This window comes from Epinephelus lanceolatus, chromosome 3 (genome assembly GCF_041903045.1).
Source record: "Epinephelus lanceolatus isolate andai-2023 chromosome 3, ASM4190304v1, whole genome shotgun sequence".
NCBI classification, from domain to species: domain Eukaryota; kingdom Metazoa; phylum Chordata; class Actinopteri; order Perciformes; family Serranidae; genus Epinephelus; species Epinephelus lanceolatus.
This window is the reverse complement of record NC_135736.1, coordinates 20139125-20159049: the sequence shown is the minus strand read 5'-3', so window position 1 is coordinate 20159049 and position 19925 is coordinate 20139125. Positions and strand designations below refer to the sequence as shown.

General features: G+C 40.7%; 2 protein-coding genes across 4 annotated transcripts; both read right to left on the bottom strand.

The window, feature by feature from the left end:
* Positions 1-1219: 1219 nt before the first annotated feature.
* Positions 1220-7254, bottom strand: LOC144462453 (Fc receptor-like protein 5). 3 transcript variants are annotated; one of them, XM_078166100.1, is made up of 12 exons: positions 7050-7254; positions 6934-6960; positions 6427-6717; positions 4971-5267; positions 4603-4875; positions 4161-4493; positions 2976-3029; positions 2776-2886; positions 2648-2672; positions 2473-2563; positions 1739-1787; positions 1220-1495 (listed from the first exon to the last, which is right to left on the bottom strand). In XM_078166100.1, the coding sequence occupies exons 1-12, from the start codon at positions 7087-7089 to the stop codon at positions 1428-1430; spliced, it is 1659 nt and encodes a 552-aa protein (XP_078022226.1). In that variant the 5' UTR covers positions 7090-7254; the 3' UTR covers positions 1220-1427. The 3 variants fall into 3 exon arrangements, with proteins under 3 accessions (XP_078022226.1, XP_078022228.1, XP_078022227.1); XM_078166102.1 differs by lacking the exon at positions 1739-1787; XM_078166101.1 differs by lacking the exon at positions 2976-3029.
* A 50-nt stretch (positions 7255-7304) lies between these two features.
* Positions 7305-18702, bottom strand: tmc8 (transmembrane channel-like 8). The gene is made up of 16 exons (XM_033624569.2): positions 18479-18702; positions 17344-17596; positions 14741-14889; positions 14506-14640; positions 14365-14417; positions 14141-14280; positions 13897-14044; positions 11832-11996; positions 11601-11749; positions 11421-11493; positions 11221-11330; positions 10834-11020; positions 8747-8904; positions 8403-8546; positions 8073-8151; positions 7305-7892 (listed from the first exon to the last, which is right to left on the bottom strand). The coding sequence occupies exons 1-16, from the start codon at positions 18519-18521 to the stop codon at positions 7746-7748; spliced, it is 2133 nt and encodes a 710-aa protein (XP_033480460.2). The 5' UTR covers positions 18522-18702; the 3' UTR covers positions 7305-7745.
* Between the last annotated feature and the right edge of the window lie 1223 nt (positions 18703-19925).

Here is a 19925-nt window from a genome sequence, read left to right as displayed (position 1 = left end):
TAGCTGATAGTGATACACCTCCCTGTGGTACCCGTCCTCGTAACGACTTAAGATGTCAAGTCAAGTCATTTACTCACTGGTGTTATACATAGTCTGTGTGTGTCGCAAACAAAATTATATAAACTATAAAACAATTAAATTAATTGAATAATTTCTTAATTTGCACTGGGGCCCATCATATTAGCGTGCACTGGGGCCTGTTGTAACTGCCTTACACCACTGTGCAGGGGTGCAGGGGACACGTCCTCCTCAATATTTAGAACATGTGCATTTGTCCCCAAAAAATAAAAACATTAAAGTGGCAGAGGATTTTAAAGAACTGCTAGAACGTGAATCATAGATGGAACAATGCCTCCAGTAATGTGGATGGTGCCAATATCCAACCTCAAATGCAGTGGTTTGCATCTGCCATTAATTTAAAAGAAGATGAAACAACTATGCAGGATTAAAGGAAAGGCGTACTATGGCAATTCCACCTGAAGTTGGTTCATAAAAATTCATCAGACTGCAGGAAATAAAGTGTGTGATGCTCAGACTTTAATCAATATGTATGTCCCGCCAAATGATGAAACGAAAAAACTTCGCCGTTGTTGTTATGTTAGATTCTGAAAATGTGAATTTCAAAGCAAGGTAAGTCAGGAATCATAGAGCTCCCCAGGAATGAGTCCTAAAACCCGGTAATGAGTTAGTATTTTAGCACACATTTTAGCACTTTCCTTGCCTCAGAGTCAGTGGGTTTTTTAAATGGGTTTTTGGTTAGATGCCTGAAATAAGGTCTGTAATTAACACAAGCTGAAGAGACTTCTACGTTTTGTTCTATGACATAAAGTATGCCAGTAAATGCCTTGCTTGTAAATTTTGAAGCTTTTAAGTGCCTTACAGAAGGTGGTTGCTAACAAGTGGCTAAATGAGACAACAGAGTCATCATGCTTTTGTCAACACGGCTTCACAGTCTTGTTATGGTGGCAACGTTAAGTCATGCAACTGTGGTGTTAAATGTTTGTTTGCCACAGAGCTTATTTTTTGCAATAGTACAAAATCTAATGGAAAAATTCCAATGGATTTTTGATGAGGGAACCAAGCCGATGCTAGCTTTTACATCAGCCTACAGAAAAACGTCATCCCTGGGGCACTCTATTGTGAAGAGGTGAAGGTGTAATCAAGCATAATTTCTTTGACTGGTTTGATTGAAAAAAAAAAAGACAACAAAACATCCCTTAGAATTCAATTAATTTAATTTAATTTTTATTTGCAAACACATGACAATATACAGTAATTTTGCTTGAAATAAAATCTGTTACTATTTTTAATCGAATGTTCCACCAGTTTCTTATAAGCAATTTGGCAGCTCAGGAAAATTCCTAATTTCCATACCTGCAGAACAATAAAATATGACTGCAGATTAAAAATAAAATAATGAACAACTTTCATGAAGAGATGATCGATTTGACGGGAGGTGCAGGTTCTTCCTGTGTCACACTGTGATCTCTACGATCTAAAAGAGAGAGAGAGCTGTCATTTTATTTCAGTGCACACAGAGATCGTTAATAAAGGTCAAATCTGATATGTATTTGTTTGTCCATTCTTTAACAGTTGCTTTTGTCTTATATGGATGTAAAGTTTCTGAACAGGTAACACTTTGATTTACATGTCCGCAACTTCCTTATAATTTCGTAGAAGATGGAAGAAACATTGTAATTTGGTATAGTTATAGAGAAAAATGTCTTACTATACTCACCTGTGTTGAGCTTATTAGCAGTTTTTTTTTTAATTTCCAGAGGAATTTCCTGAAAAGCCATACATTTTTAATTGTATGCTTGTCTGTGGACAAATTTCACAATTTTGCATATTGTGCAGGCCTGCGGTGCACTGACTTAAAAACTCTTTCAGTTACAATTGAAAGTACTGTATTTCCTTAATAGTTTCCTGATTATTTTGTCAAAAGATTCCTGATGACAATTATTCGAATTTGTACTAATAGAGAAAATAGCCCCAATGTTGAATTCATTTTCCATTGATTAATTCCATTTAATTGCTATTGTATCTTTGAGAGTCTTTTGGCAAAAATGTCAAATATATGAAATGTGAGTCCTGGTGAGCGTACAATTCAAACTATATATGTAAAATAAGGTTTCCAATAATGAATGAATAATTCAATAAAATTTGCTTTGGTTTAAATGGAGCAGTACCTTCAAGGAAATTCCTATTTTCTCTATAATTAGTACCATGCTGTGTAGTTCTGTCCAGAAAACATCATAGCAAATGGGATATTGTTATTGTTGTAAAATAAAGCACTACTGTGTCCATTCTTTCTATAATTACTACCCAGTTATAAAGTATTTTCGGGAACTTTACAGTTACATATCACTTCCTTTTTAATGAAAAGTGTTACAGGACAGTATGACACTGATTCAAAATCATTGTGTTTACATGAGTGTTGTGCTCTGTTTGGTGGTTTTCAAGCCTGTATACCTCATTCTGAACATCGAAGTCTATAGACGAAGTATCTTCCTCTTTGCTTCCTGACTGGAACCTGGGTGCAGACTGAGGAAGTGCGCCAGAACTGGGAATGGAAGGCACAAACACTGTTAAATAGATTGATTTTAGCTACAAAAAAAAGAAAAAAGTCCATAAAGATAAAACATACTTTGTTGTGACAATGTGGGTATGAGCTGTGAAAAAAATGAGAAATGGAGACATCAGAATAGTTCATACAAATTCGGCTACACATTTAAAGTCAGCTGATTTGTCCCTCACACATTAACAAACACACACCTTGCATGTGTTCAAACATCTTGTACACGCAGCCTACACCCACTGCCAACATCAGAAGCAGGAAGCAGCAGAACACTATGGTAATGACCTCTGTGGTGTTCATGGAAACCTCTGTGGAAGAGAAGGGACACGTCCAGTGAAGTATTACATACTGTAGAGGCAGCACGTAAGGCATCTAAATATACAGTATGTGCTTTTACTTGGTAGTGTTTCAGTGGCAGATGTTGCTCGAGGCATGGAGCAAAGGATCCTGTCTGATCACGAGTAACAAGTGTGTTGGGATACAGTGAAGAGCACAGAGACAAGACAAGACAAGATAAGACATGATAAGACAAGAAAAGACAAGACAAGAGGAAAGTTATAAAAAGGCACATGACAAATGTTAAGTTGAGTCCGTATTCAAAAGAGTTACGCAATAAGATTGGGAGCGCTTCCATATCTGTACAGTAAATATGTGGAGGCAGCTGATTAGCTTAGCTTAGCATAAACACTGGAAAGTGAAAACAGCCAGCCTGGCTCTCTCCAAAGGTAAAAGCACCTCTAAAGATAACCAGTTAATACATTATATATTGTTTGTTTAACCTGTACAAAAAAATGGAAGTGTAAAAGTGAAAATTTGGCATCTTACAAAGGGTTACATGCCAGACCACTTCTCAACCCAGAGCCTTAACTGGGGACTGCCCTTTGTTCAAACAACCCAAAATTCTGAAGCCCCTTTAGTCTGAAAAATGTCCCACTTGACCAAAAGCCCATTTCTCCAACAGCCCATTATCCCAAAGATCTATGCTTATTGCTCTGAAGTCCAGACTCTCCGAAAATCCACATTGACTGGAGTTAAATGACCAAACCGCCAGAACAAATGTTTGCATTTCACGTTTCTGTAAACCACAGATTTGTTACTTTTGTACATTATTTTGTAGCTGATACGTTGAACATTAATGTTTCTCAACAACACTGTGATGAATGTGTGGTTAGGTTTAAGAAGAAAAACTACTACTACTACATTTTGGCCTAAAACATCTGCGTTTGGTGGCAAAAAAAAGGAGGAACAAGAGAAGGAGGGGCATGCCATCAAAAAATAGCGATCACCCCACTGTGACAGCAAAACTCGATTGAATGAACATGTTTATTAGTAAGCTTTAGAGGTGTTATTCTGTGACCTTTGGACAGAGGCGGGCTAGCTGTTTCCCCCATTTGCAGTCTTTATGCTAAGCTAAGTTAACTGGCATCTGGCGGTATCTTATTTACTGTACAGACATGAGCATGGTATCAATTTTATCGTCTTAGTAAGTCTTGGTAAGCAAACGAATAAGCACATTTCCCAGAAATGTTAAACTACTCCTTCAAGATTACTTTAATTGGACACCTAGTTTTAATCTTTTCACCTGTCGCTTGGACCCACACAGCTGCACTGTCCACCCAGGGCCCGGAGTCATCATAGCTGTCCCTGGCCCTGCAGCGGTAATGCCCAGACTCCTCTGGACCGAGCGTGGCTAGAACAAGGGTTTGTCTATGTGTAGATAGAGCATAGTGAGACAAGACAGACTGAATATGGGAGTCCATATATGTCTCAGGGGGAAGGACAGAGTCATTCAAGAGCCAGGAGACGTAAGGGAAAGTTCCTCTGCTGACTCGACAGCTCAACCTGGCAGCAGCCAGTTTGGAGTCAGCGCTGTAGAGATATTCAACCTCCACTTTCGCATCACCTCCGACTGGGACTGGGCAAACGGAGGGGAAGAGAAGGAAAGACAGATTAACAAAGAGTGGAAGGAAAGGAAGGCAATCACAGAGAGACTTATTTCTTTCACATTTCTGTGTAGCGCATACCCACTTCCAGAGTCACAGGATCACTCATCAACTTCTGCACCTCAGTATTCACCCGACATTGAGCCATGCCCATGTCCTGCCCGGGCACCATGGTGACAGGGAACCAGGCAGCGAGGGATTCAGTAGCTGTGACAGATCCCACCTCTTCGTCATCTATTAAAAGAGAGATGTTGACTGGAAGACTCCCTCTTGTTGACCAGCAGGTCACGTTTGCACGGTGACTGGCTCCCTCTTTCAAGATTGAGAAAGAGATTTTTGGCTTGGAAACATAGACTGGTGGAGGAATAAAGAGGGGGGAAGATGGGAAGATACATGTGAAACAAATATAACCAACATTTCAGACAGGTGTTTTTTTTGTTGATACACACCTTTGACTGTCACCTGGAACTCGAAGCTGCTGGAAAACCTCCTGGTGTCCTGCACCGTGGACCAAGCCATGCAAGAATACCATCCCGCATGTTCTGGAGTCACATTCTCCATCACTAGCTTGTTACCAGTGAGGTGAAGAAGGGGAGAGGTTGAAGACGTCACTTCCCTCCTGTTGAAAAACCAGGTGTAGGAAAGGTGGGACCCCTTTGAGACGCTGCAGCTCAGTACGATGTGTGACCCCTCATATACCACGGGGGGGAAGGGTTCAGAAGTCACTCTGGTGTTCGATGCTGGAGCTAGAGGTTAGGAATGATAGATGGTTGGGGAGGAGAGAAAAAAGTCAGATTTCGGATTTTTGTTGTCCAGTAAAGTAACCGTGATATTAAAAGTTCTATGCAGATTTTTCAGTCATCTAAACCCCTAAACCATTTTTAAAATTATGTTTAGGGAAAACATTATGGTTTGGGTTAAAATTAAATGATTTCTGACAGAAAGCCCTGAAGACAAACTTATCCCATGTGCTCAAATACCTGTAAAACTAATGACATTCCCATCAGCCTCAGCTGTCAGCCTACTTTGTGTTTTATGCTGTTTGACCCTTCGCTAAGTTCCGTCCCTGTACGAAGACTGACCAATCATAACGTAGCATCTGGCCGGCTCAGACCAGGGTCCGACAACCACACAGCTGTGCTCCATTGACTCTAATGCAGTCGTTACAGACTTCCTTCATTTTCAGGCTGGTTTTGTGGATTTGGAGCCAAATGTTGTGCCTGGGGCACGTCGTGTATTAATGATACTCGTTACCTGGAGAGGTTGGAAAAAGATATACGTTTCTACCCTGTTCCAAAACCAAAATTAGTCCCTGAAAAGTGTAGGGTTAGCTAGCTAGCTACTGAAGATATAGCCTACTGAATGTATACACATGCTGCTTTTGTTTTTTAGTGATTATAACACTGAAAAGAGGCCAACCCTGCTGTACAGGAACCAGTGAAGGGAAGCAGGGAAGCTTCGCTGATATTCAACCAGCCGTGTGTCATCACAGTGTGTGCAGATGATGGTGTTTAGCTTCCCCTGGTGCTCACTGCCTGTCCACCCAGCGGAGGTCTAGCAGCTTGTGTCACGAGGGAAAGCCAAACATCGTTCATCTGTACACACTGCAATGACACACAGCTGGTTGAATATCGGCAAAGTTTCCCTTTATATTCATCTATTTCGATCACCGGTGATGTGGTGGTTCTCTTTCACACAGTGAACTGTGCCTATAGTTAAGCTTTAGCTCCTGTTTTTGTGCCTGAATGAGCTTTTTTGTTTTCCAGTGCAGTTAGTTACAGTGAGGGCTCCATGCTCGCTCCGACAGATTGACGGACCAACACAAAGAGTCAAATGCTTCACATGGTAACTTTAAAGCTCTAACAGGATGAATGCTTTTTCTGTCTCTGCGTATCTTTTACTCACTGACTACACTCAGCTTGATGCTGTTGCTGACTCCTGTGCTTTCTCCTGCCGTGGCTTTACAGTGGTACGACCCCTCTGATGTTGCAGCAACTTTCAGGAAGAACGAAGCACGTTGGTCTTCTTGGAGATCAGCGGCTGTGTCAATCACAACATCACCATCGTCCAGCTCCAGCAGCAGCTCGTAAGTGACTGGCAGAGAGGAGTGAGTTGCATTACACCGGAAAGCCACCCTCGAGCCAAGGTAGGCCATGTCAGGACCAGTAAGCACTGGGCGAAGAGAGATCGATCCACCTGAAGAAAGACATGAAACACTGGATGGAGCCCTGAAATTTACCCATAACAACTTTTTAATAGAATATGAGCAGATACAGCTACCGAAGCATTTTATTTCAGGTTATGAGATCAAAGAATAATATCTGAAAAGTTCTGAACCACTGAGGACAAACTTTAGATGTCACAGCCAGCTAAGCTCCATATCTCACATAAGCACCTCTGCAACAAACTTACTTATCTTGCTGAAGAAACTTGCCAGAGCTGAAAAAAAACACATGTTACAGTAAGAATATTAAACCAATAAATTATTAATACATGCAGCCATTTTAAAGCGATGTTGACTAACTCACCCAAAATTGGCAGCAAATTATGGGTCCGTAGATTCTTCATAACAGCGCTCCGTATTTATCTTGGACATTGTTTTTCTAGCTCGGTTCAGTGTGTGCACGTTTGTGTGTGTGTGCGCGCGCGTGTGTGGTTATGTGGATGCGTTTGTGTGTGTAAAAGCTAGGGGTGTTTCACGTGTGTTGCAAGTAGATAACATATAAGGCTACATGTTTGGTTTCATTTTAAGCAACACAAATAAAGCTAAAGGGTTTACTGAGTGGGATATTTAAAAAAAAAACACTCACTTTATTTAACACAGGTAAACTGACATTTGGAAACACAACCAAATACTACGACCACCACATAAATGATGATAAAAATTACACTTATAAGCATAAATTCTTAATTTACAGACAACTAAAAACACAATGTCCCTGTCAAGCTTCACAAACAAAGACAATAAAAAAAGAACAAAATTTTCAATGCCATAAAAAATGACTGCAAACTGACAATTAAGGTTAAAATAACACCTTTGCAGAAAGAGGCCATAACTGCATTTCATTTCTTTGTACATCATGTAACTGGAACAGAAAAAGTTCATTACTACTTTGACTTTTTATTTTCAGCCACCCCAGGCATTCCCAGCTGCCGTCAGCCAAAGCTAGGCTTTATTTTCAAGTGTCTGTGGATGAACGGGCCTGACAGCTTGAGGACTCTAATCAGTTTGCATCCGTGGAGGGGTGGTCTTTCCAGTGGTTGAGGGGGGCGTCTTCTTTGATGGGTGCAGAACGCACTCTGAGGGGGTTTCTCTGACGTCTGAGCATCGTGGCGTGCTGTTTCACCAGGAAACGCTTATCTGAGCTGCTCTGTGAGGAAACCACATACAAATCTATAGACACAACATGCACACAGATACACTAGAGAAGCATAATAATAACAGGCACAGTAGTTGATGATTCACTTGCAACAACCAAATCAACTATTTTCTTATCTTTTGTCTGTGACTAATTTGTAAATATGTAAGTGTTTGATGACATGTGACTTACCATAACCAGCATGTCTTTGAGTCTTTCGATGGCCTTCTGATTGGCTCGTCCCCGTGACACATATGAGGTTAAGATTATACTGAGGAAACAGAAGCAAGACCAGCAGATCAGATGAAAGTACTGTGTGTCTATTTTAAAACAGCTTGTATCCACTGATGATTATTACTTTTACACAACATGTATGCCGCTGTACACACAGTGCTTCTAGTTCTCTTACACAAAGGTTGAAACAGTCTTAAAGCAGATTATACCTGTTTTCCTTCAAGCAGCAAAAACTCATCACAAAGCAAATACAGAGCCAGTGTTTGCCTAAACCTGTTGCATACTTACATCTCAGCCAGTATGAGCGGCAGGGCAAAGGCCTCAGAGGCCAGGTAGCGGAGAGTGGTCTGTGCAGCGCCTGGCAGACTGTTCATACACACTCCTGTCACGTTAAACAGAGTTTCTCCATTTCCAAAAGGACCACAGGAGGAACTGGAGAAGAAGCCGGAGAAACAAATTGGAGAAATGAGCAACAGAGAAAAGTTAAATATAAATGGCATCTTTGAGTGGTGAAGGAGCAAATGGATTTTTTATATTAACAGTTAAACAACTACAGAAACAAGAAACAGCATTTAAAATTACACCTAGACAGTATGTTCTCTGTACATTACTCAAAATAACAAAAACAGTACATGTTTTTGTTCGGTGCAGCTTCTTGCTGGTAGAGGTTGAAGCCCAGTGCGGCTGCAGCCATGAAGAGGCCAAGCAGCAACATGAAGTGGAATAAAACGGATGAGCTGGAGGCACGAAACATCCTCTGCTCTGCCACACAGCACCGCAGGACTGTGAACTGAAGACAGTGTTGGAGAGAGATAGACATTGTTAGAAAATGTTCAAATACAGGTGATGATTACTGCAGCATCATGGTCACAACTCTGTCATTGCAGAACCATGTACCATAGACCAGGTCAAGAGGGAAACAAGGAGAGACAGAACAAAACAAAATTTGATGAAAAAAAAGAAGCTATTTAATGGTGCTATATACAACATTAAGAGTCTGGGCTGGGATTGCCTTCACATGGCTCTCAGCTCTGATGACCTCACAAGCACACATGGAGGTGGTTGAGATGAAACTGCAGCAACTAGCTTTGCTAACAGGCTAACAGTGCTAACAATGACGACACTGCTGACAGAGCCAATAGAGGTAAAGCAGGTTATCGGGATGACCTGAGGGGGAACCAGAGGGTGGTGGAGCAGGGGTAAAAGGGAGGGCCAACAGTTTCAAGGGAAGGGACTCACATGCATTGACCTGAACACACACACACACACACACAGTGTGTGTCTTCAGCCCTTATTAAGACTCATTTATACTCCCTTTATGTACGAAAATAGATATGTCCATTTCAAACGTTGTGATGTCACTTTCCTCATCCTCCATGTGTCCTTTATGATGGCATAGATAGAGCCAATAAATGGCACTAGAGGTTTGAGTCAAAAGTTTCACACAACAAATGAGGCAATGGTGGCCTCAGAGGTGGTCTGTGCGGCCATTACATACATCCCAACAAGTGGAAGGAGAATTCCTTTCACTATTTTCACTATATATTATTAGCGCATATATCTGTAAGCTTTCAGAAAACATGCACAAATACAGATGAAATGAACACAGAGTACAGACAGAAGGCTCCATCTGTCTCTGTTTTCTGTATCTAATGTTGAGCATTTTAGAGGGCATGCCTGCATCGCAGAAGCAAAAGATGCATGAAGGGAGTGACGTGTAATACAACAGCATCAGCCTCCAGTGTGACATATAACATATGCGTCAGCAGCACTTTATGAACAATAACAATGGCATTACCATGTCAACAACAATCATTTACTACCCCTGTTATATGGTGGCTGATCTGGCCCCCTGTTAGGAAGATAAGGAGCTCCCAGACCTCATTGTTTTCCTAATTTGCAGACATTCTCGGGCGCTTTTCTTCTTCGAGTTAGCTGCTAACTGCTATCAGTTGCTTTAAATCTTCCAGCAGTGGGTGGCATACATAAGATGTTGTCAAAATATCATAGCCGTCCTGCCGGCTGTCCCTTTAACTCAAAGGTTGTTTCTATGCTGTTACTACTTCTGATGCCAGCTTAAAGGTGAGACAACTCTGTCCCAGCATTCCATGATTGTACCTTTTATACAGAACAGTGAGGCGTCATATCGGCGTGAAATTCCTGCCCTGAAGTTGTTGTGTATATGTTCGTATGTATGCCGGTATGACATTACCTCACTATGTCTTTACATAGCATATAGTTGTTTGCTGCTACATTAATGTTCAAGCTCTCATATATAGAACATCAACATAGATTATTTAAAGGAATATTACAACATTTTGAGAGACTTTCTTAGTTGCTTTCTTGTCTGGAGTTAGGTGAGAGAAATCTTCTCTTCTAAATGTTTTTTCCTTTAAAAAAAGTGGAATTTGTTAATATAATTTGCACAAAATAATATATTTTTTCTAAACAAATAACATCCAGGAGAAGAGGTTTCCTTATCTCTATGTCTATCATTACAACCATCAGGTACTGTTATTATTTTAATATTGCTGCTTTGGTACTTCCAAATTACTAATTTACATTTGTTTATTTCATATCTGAATGCCTTGATCAGATTGGTTATTGTGACATCCATGCCAGTACAGGATGTTGAATGGGTTCTAAACATTGAGAGATACAAAGAGGGAGGTAGAGACAGTTGAAATAGATGGACCATAACTCTCATGTCCCGGACAACCTTTTTGATGTAGAAGGTGGCCATCAGTGTGACAGTTCCTATCAGAGGCAGCAGAGGGCAGTAGTAGACTCCCACCCAGGACACTGTTTGACCATACACCAGATCCAACACATTGAAAGGGATCAGGAAGCGCTGTTTCCCTGACAACCGGGCCAGCAAGGATAAAGGATACTTCTCCTGCACCAGCCTGTCAGACAGAGGAAATATAGTTTGGGCAGAGAATTAATGACACTTGACTACACAGTTTAACTGAGCTTTAATCTTTCCATAGATTAGCCAAACTGCTGGGGAATGTACCCAAGACCGACATCAAACGCACTGATCTTTCCATTCAAACCCCAAGGCTGACTAAGAAAGAAAGAGACTGTAGATCTCAAACAAACCCACTTCCTGGGGTAGTTCATGAGAAAGGCGTTGCAGAAAGTGGCGAGGAAGTTGAAGATACACAGCTTGTACATCTCTCGACCAATCCTGTTCTCCCCACAATGGGAAGGATTCTGTAAAGAAACACACAAATGATAAGGGAGTTAATGACAAACTTAATGACACATATGAGTCTTGAAATATGAACCTCACTCTCAACTCACTTGCTGACGTTCTGTTGTTGGGAAGAGGAAAAATAAGTAGATCGCCAGTGAGGCCAGCTTCAAGAAGATGCTCCTGAAGTAAAGAGAAGTGAACTGACAAAGCTGTGTGTGTGTGTGTGTGTGTGTGTGTGTGTGTGTGTACAGTAGGTTATCCTGGGTTTGTGTCCCTGTGCACCTTACCTCACAAGTGTTGCATTGACCTGCATGGTGAAAGAGTAGTCTTCAAAAGATGAGATCTTACGGAAGATGTGGGGGAGGACAAGGTTGACAAAGGTGATGGTGATGGGAGGGAGGTACTGGAGCACCAGACTGACCAACCAGTAACCATTCTAAGAGACACAGTCCAGGGTGTCAGATGTGAACATCTATTCAACCAAATCCAAGACACACCATCCAGCATCAAAGTCTCACCTTGTAATCTGATGTTTTGGTGGCGAAGTAGATGAGGTAGAAGGCTCCACCCAACAGAGACAGAACGAGCAGGTTGAGGACAAACCTGAGCAGGTAAAGACGCACCCTCTGTCTGAGCGTCCTCTGAGACTCACGCAGGGAGAAACTCTGCTCCTCCAGGAACAGCTGAGGATGGAGAGAAAGAAATACAGGATCACCTCTCTATTTAATCTAAAACATTAGAACTGCAGTATACAGACATACATACATACACAAGAATCATACAGTGTATCTACAATCTATATATTTTACACACTATAAAACCCATAAAACTATAAAGTAGTAGAACATGGATTCCAAAACCCCTAAACACAGGGGCCCAGAGAAAATGCAAGGAGCAGTACTTTAATCTCTCTTTATGGGGAGTTTTGAACATTTATATATCTCATCTGAGCTGGTTCTACAAAGAGGTTAGAAACACATGCACACTTTTAACCACTGATGTCTAAAATTGAAACCAGGCATCCAGGCACACTAAATTTCCTCATCTGCCTGAAGCAGTGTTGCCTCTTGTGGCCTTCTTTCATGAAGGAAGTAGACACTACCTTTTTTCTGACATTTAAAACCCTGTGTCAGCATATATGATATATGTATGTGCGTGGATGTGAGTGTATGTAAGGGACATCTGTTTTAGAAGCAGGGTGGGAAAATATTTTTGGCAACCATCCACAGATACCAATGTTAATGCAACAAGTTTGCATGGTGGTGCAACAAGAGTGTTCTGGTTTCTAACCGCTGGGAGCTGGGGCCCTTCTGAATGGAAGTTTGCATGTTCTTCCTGTGTCTGCATGGCTTTTCTCTAGGTTCTCTGGCTTCCCCCCACAGTCCAAAGACATGTCGGTTAGGCTAAGTGTTGACTTTAATTTGCCCGTAGGTGTGAATGTGATAGTCTGGTGATCTGCTCAGGGTGTACCCAGCCTCTTGCCCAGTGTCAGCTGGGATTGGCTTCAGCATCCCCTCCAAAAACAACCTGGATAGTTAAGCGGAGAAATATAACCAATGCAGATTTCTCCTCACTAGGCATGGGACAATATGAAAACTCCATGTAATGATTACCATGACAATTCACAACTCAAGATATTATCTCAATAATCGATGTTCATCATGCTTAAAACTCTCAAAATAAAGGAAAACATACTGGAATTACTTAACCCTACACTTTGTTGAGACACTAATATTTGTTCTGCATCACAGACAAACATCTTTTTAGTAAAAAATCAAACAACCTTAAAAGCCAGGCCTTTCAACTATTTGAAATGACATCATATCTTTCCATATAAAATATGCCAATGATTGTGTTTTTTGAGGTTGGTGTGTATGCAGCCTATTTTTTGCAGAGTCTTTTATTGTTGGTTGCCCTGCAGTCTCTGGGTACTGCTGGATATTCATGCTTGCCCTGATAATGGAAATTCACCACTATCAGCAGTAGCTCATCCATTGGGACTGGAGGTTGGGAACCAGAGGGTTGCTGGTAAAAGTCCCTGTCTGTACCAAATATGGAGTGTGGACTGGTAGCTGGAGAGGTGCCAGTTTGCCTCTTGGGCACTGTCAAGGTGCCTGTCCATGGGCAGCCCTCTTGCTGTGACATATCTCCATTTAATGCATGTATAGGTCCTGTTTGTGCATATGTGTGTATTTCAGGCCTGTGTGTGTATGTATATGACAACAGAGTGAAAAAATTGAATTTCCCCTTGGGATCAATAAAGTATATCTTCTTCTTCTTTTTTTGAGGTTTTTTGTGTGCCCTAAACTGCAATAATATTGTATATCCCTACTCCTTACAGGTCACGAGGGATCACAGAATAGTTTGATTATGTGAAAATAATGTGAACAATATGCTACAGCCTTGGTTTAAGTCACCCTGTTACACCCAACATTACACAGAGTATGGGAAACAGACAAAGTAGTTGCAGTAGGTTGGACAGATTTACTGTTTACAATCAATTTTCCCAGCATTTGCTCAGTGACCACGGTAGATTAGAGGAGTGTTGTCATACCTACAGGTGTCATGTCTGCGTCCACTCACCTTGAGATCGTTTCTGATGAAGCTCTGTTTGAGAGTAGCAGCAGCAGGGTCCTGGATGGTGAAGTCCCAACCACAGAAGATTTTATAGCTCACGTTCATACTGTAACGCTTCCCGAGCATCCAGGTGTGCTTGTAGCCAACCGTCGTCCTGTCAGAGAAGTTTACAGATTTAATACAGACGCTGTCTTTAAGGTGTAAGAAAAATAGCTTTTGGAGCTTTTTGTTGTTTAGCAACTTAACTGACCGACGGACCACCATGATGAGACTGAGGAAGAGGATGATGAGGACTCCAGCGAGGTACAGCAGAGGCGTATTCAAGCACATCAAATTCAGGGAACCACGAGTATAAAAACCATAGAAGACTGGGGAACGATCCAGGTAGCCCTGCAGACAGGAAGAGAGAATTTAAATTATATGAAACACATAAGAAAACATACAGTGCACAAGCACAAATAAACAAGCCCATACCGATCCCAGGAAGAAATCCAAAACAGAGTCATTGCCTCCAAACTTCAAAGGTTCTGTAAAACCACAGAGAACAAACACAACAATTTTTTTGACATTGTGTTGTGGATAATTTACTGTAATCTGTCATTACAGCTGACTCACCACTGCTGTTGCTCCGGCCATAAAATGCCGTAGGCCCCAGAATAAAACCCGAGATGAGAGCACAGTGAAGAAAGTTCAGGTAAACCAGATATCTGAGGAACACAAAGTACGACTTCACACCAACTCCAAACCTGCCTGGAACAGATCAGTGAGGGTGAAATCATTTAGTCATGGTAATACAGTATACTAGAAGCCAACAGGTGGCAAAACAAGTCATGATGTGCATCTTTCTTACCTTCGATGGCACGGAGTTTTTGCTGCCATGGCAACAGGCCTGATAGAGCTCCTCTCATCTGCGCCCAAACCCTCTTCCTGTTGATGCTCTGGCTCCGCCTCCAGGACTCCCAAAAACCAATACTGCTGATTTGCATCTTCCTCCTGTCCCTAATTAACAGTGTAAATGTGATAATTCATTAATTAATTTTTCTCTTGTATTGTTAAACCCTGAGCCTAAGCATAAAAAATATCATAAACACAAAACATAAAGGTGAGGCAACAAATATTTAACCTCCTTACTTTAAAGGTCCAATATGTAGGATTTAGGATATATTGGCAGAATTGGAATATAAAGTCATAAGTATTTTTTCTATAGTGTATCACCTGAAAATAATAATTGTTGTGATTTTATTGCCTTAGAATGAGCTGTTTATATCTACATAGGGAGCAGATCCTGGTCTGTGGAGATTGCCACATTGCATTGCCGTGTTTTCTAAGTAGCTCAGAACAGACGAGTCAAACACTGGCTCTAGATAGGGCCATTAACATTTTTGTATTGTCGACTGTCACCCACCTCAACGAAAGCGTCAGAAAAACATTGACTTTTTAAGTGAAACTGTTTTATTCATTTACCAAATTTACAGGTTTAAATCACCAATTCTATTTGTTTTAGAGAAGAAGAGGCCTCTGCCAATAATTCGGCTTCTGTTAAAACAACCCAGTCTCAGTCTGAGGTCATTGAAATCTGGCGCTTGGGTGACTTGAAGTCTCAGACACTGAGGAAAAAAGCTGTCCTTTAATGTTGGCATGATACGGCAATGGTTGCTGTTATAGTTAAACGGCGCTTGGCACATGAGGGGGAAATGTGGTGGGACAAGAACAAAAGTAAGGCAGCGAAAGTCCACAAAGGGTGGATGAGAGGGTTGTTGGATAGGTCCATCAAACGCTGACTTTCACCTGGGAGAGCGGTGAATGCGTCCTGTAAGATTATAAAGCTAAACCCTGTTCTTTTTCCCAAACCTAACCACGTGGTTTTGTTGCCTAAACCCAACCATGTGCATTAGTTGTTGGAGTAGAAAAAAACATCAATTCACGTTGTTGTACTGACGTGCTTTTATTTTGAAAGAGACTGTATGTAAACGGTAAATTTCCTGTGAAAACGGAAGCGTATTTTGAAAGAAGACAATGCATGCAACAGGCAGACCTTGACATGGTGTCCCAGAATGGCAACAACCAACTCACCCAGGGCACCTTGAAAGTGGAAAGTCTATTACTGTAGTCGATATGTAACTAGGTCAGAGTGAGAATGTGTTGGTTAAAAAACCTCCTGAGCATCTGGCTCTTTAATTGTCAGAGAAAAGGTGAGCACACATTAGCAGGTGCTAGGCTAACTGCCTGTCTGCTATGTGCCTAACAGCGAAGGAGAAACACTGATTTGCAAGGAAACTGCTTTATTCAGTGTTTTTACTGGTTTTAATCACCTGGTCAGTTTGTATTGGAGAGGAAGAGACCTTTGTGAATAAGTTGGATCCCAGTGAAAACCTCCTGAACAATGAACACTGAAGGAATTCCAACAGGGAGAAGTTTCAGCAGGTTGAAATCCACAATCCTCATTGCTAGATGCCACTAATTCCCCCTAAATCTTACCCACTGTTACTTTAAAGATGAACATTAAGCTTTTAAAAAGGCAGACTAACACCTCCTTCCCTCAATCCATCAGTTTACTAATCACGGGGAGTACTCTCATAGTGATGTAATCAAGGTTATCTCAGATTACCTTCAGGACAGACTTTGACAGAATGACCGTGTTTCAAACTCAAGGTGTGAAAAGTGTGGATGTTTAGCAGGCAGGGAGGGTGCTGCTACTGAGCTGCATTATGGGAACTGCCCATAAACATCCCAAACAAAGAAAATAAGAGGAAAATAAGAAAATACAGGCAGAGGGGAGAGTCTGTACAGATAAATAAACTGCCACACACTTCTAGTGGGTCAAGTTAATATTGAGATTACTTCTGTATGAGTCTGTACATCATTTCTAGGAAAATCCTGCATAGTACATCTTAAAGGAAAAATGAAATAAAATCTGTCTCTTTATGAAATCAGTTGATTTCCCCTTTAACTCACCTGGCTGATGCAGAACACTATTGAGGATGACTTGGTTTTTTTTTTATATCTATTTCAGCCAAACTCTGTAAGCCTCTGTAAGGCTCCCAAGATGATTAACAGAGAAAAAAAGTTGTTTTTTTTTTTTTTTAGCTTTTTATCTAATCTTTGCTCTTCAAGTGTGAATTACTGGATATTCACATCCCCAGGCCCTTAAAAAATATTCAAAAACCACTAGAGGGGAACGTTTTAGTCGAACTGGCCAACACTCATAGATTATACAAGTAAATATGGTGTTGCAAGTATACCAAGCTTCATTTTATGGTTTCACAAGTCCTAAAAGATTGGGGAACAGGTGGGACTCAGGTATAAAAAAAAACCTTATGTTTAATTGAAGGATGCTACATGTTGTGCCAGATTCGGTGACAGCATGGACCTTTTCCACTAGAACATTAAAAGGTGTAGAATGAAAATAATGACAATAAGTAGATTTGAGGAGTGTGGGATAGGTTCTCCCACCTGGCGTCTCTCTTCCCTTGAATACACATGACCAGGTTCCTGAGTGGCTGTGTAGATGCCTTGTCTCTGGACAGGTGGCCATGGCTGATCCTCTCCCCTGCTTCTGGGCCACCCTGGTAGGCCTCGCATGTCTCCCATGAACCCTGTCTGTCCTGCTCCGGCCTGCTGGCCTGGATGCTGGGCAGCTGATCAAATATCTCTGTCTGATAGTACTCACAGGAGTCCGACGACACGGTGGACTGAGTGCTCTCATCTGTAGTGAGAATGGAACATGAATGTAGATTACAGTGCATGGTTACTTAGTTGGTTTATGCTACAGGTTGTATGTAGGGTAAAATTTTGCTTTAAGTAACCTGCAGATTGTTGTCTTGATTAATCGATTAATTGTTTTGTCTATGAAAAGGGAGGAAGCAGTGGAAAAGGCTCAAGGTTACATCCTCAAATGTCTTGTTTTGTCTGACCCACTGTAGGAAACCCAAAGACCATTCAGTTTACAGTGATATAAAAGAAACATATCTTCACATATGGGAATTCAAACTAGCAATGTTTGGCATTTATGTGGACAGAGAACCATATGCATATTTATCTGCAGTGTTGGAGAGTAGTTAACTACACATTGTTCAATACTAGTTTAACTACAAATTGCAGTAGTTGGATGGCAGTCTAACAAATCTCAGTGGCTTTTTTAGTGGTTAAGTACATTGGGTCATGTAGTTTATGTAGTTAATTACAAACTGCATATTCATAATATTCTCATCACATTTTTTGCCATACAGTATGGCATATGTCAATCTGTCATTTATTTGTCAGTAGTGTCTTGTAAGCCAATGCTGGTTAGGTAGCCTACATGTGAATAAAAGTGTTTAAATTAATTGATCATGCATTGTGTAACACCTTAATGTGTCAAAAAGATGTCTGAGCCAAATTAAAGTTCACCCTTCTTTAGATATTTATATGAATTAGACCTGAGCAGTCCAAACTTGTTGACATTCAGCCCTGTTGCTTTGGCATTAAAATCATATGTTTCAAATGCAGACACAGCTCTGAACGAGCAAGAGTCATCTCTCTCTCCCTCTCACATACAGATGACAAATGCACAGGCACATTTATATAATTTTATGTAATTTTCCGTTACCTGACAGGAGTCTCATGAAGTTGACATTATTGTGCTCCTCCATTTTTTCTCCCTGCACTTCCTCTTTAATTACAAATGCTCAAACACCTCCTCGCGTCATATAAAACACAAATCTACTATCATCTCTGAGCGGCTGATCTGGAGTTTGTGCCGCTGGTGCTGCTCAGTTTCTGTCAGGTGGAGTAGACGTCAGATCTGTCCATACACAGACTGACTGTGACTGAATTTGACGGCTCACAGGAAATCACATGACAGGATACAGAAACAGGCGTTGCACTGGGTGCTGAAAATATCTCAGATCATTTCACAACATCACAAGAAATGCCCACACATACAAACTAGACTGAAAACAAGTGAGAATATGTTAAAGGTCAGAATTAAATGAGAGCAGTGGATTTGTTTCTTACTATTTAAGTACAATTGAATAACTTAAAATGCAAAAGTCAACTGTAAATTTGATAATTCAATATTATTTGTCACCATTATCAAGTATCAGCTTAATGTGTGTAAAGCAATATCACAGCCAAAAGTCAATTTGCCTTTGAACTAAGTCAAATAGGCAGGTAAGTAGCCTAATCATTATCTGCCCTTTTTACTGGATCCATGTAAACTATTATGTGCTTGACATTAGTTAGACCTGACATGATTCACACTGGTCAGTGTTTCATCATTTGGAAACCAACACTTCAATGTACATGTGATGATGTAGCACAAAGGCTCTTTCCACCCACTCGCTACACCACAAAGACGTCTGAGGCTTCCAGTCAGTACCATTTACAAAGAAACATCAGCATCATTTCTTAGGAGCTTTTTTCAGCATACTTAGTTTCAATTCTACTGAGACTTTCAAATCTATGCTGTTCACTTTCCGTGTTTGGATCAGAAAAACATCTTATGCTATCATTACCCAGAACATATAGACATATCAGGTTTTACTTTATGTCCCTTTACAAGTGAAACATGAATGAGAATATGTAAATAACAGATGAGTTATAGATGGGTATAGGCCTGTTTCACCAAAAATAGCTCTACTCCAGTGACCCAGTGACAGTGTGACAGTGAGACATCATCACACACAGTACCAGGACCCTGAAACTGAAGCAGTTAAATTAATCATTTTCCATTTCATGTCAGATACTGTAAGCTTTTAGTCAAGCTGTATTGTATCTCTTAGCCAACTTTCAATGGTTACTTTCAGTGGTGGAATGTAATTAGTGCACTTATACTGTGCTTAAGTAGGCCTACACTTTTCAGGTACTTGAGTATTTCTGTTTTATGCTACTTCTGCTCCACTGTATCTCAGGCAAATATTGTACCTTTTGCTCCACTACAGTTATTTGATAACTTTAGTTACTTTACAGATCCAGATTATTAATACAAAATATAAATTAGCTAGTAAATGATGATGTATAATGATGGTTTAGAAAGCAATATATATATAGCTCCA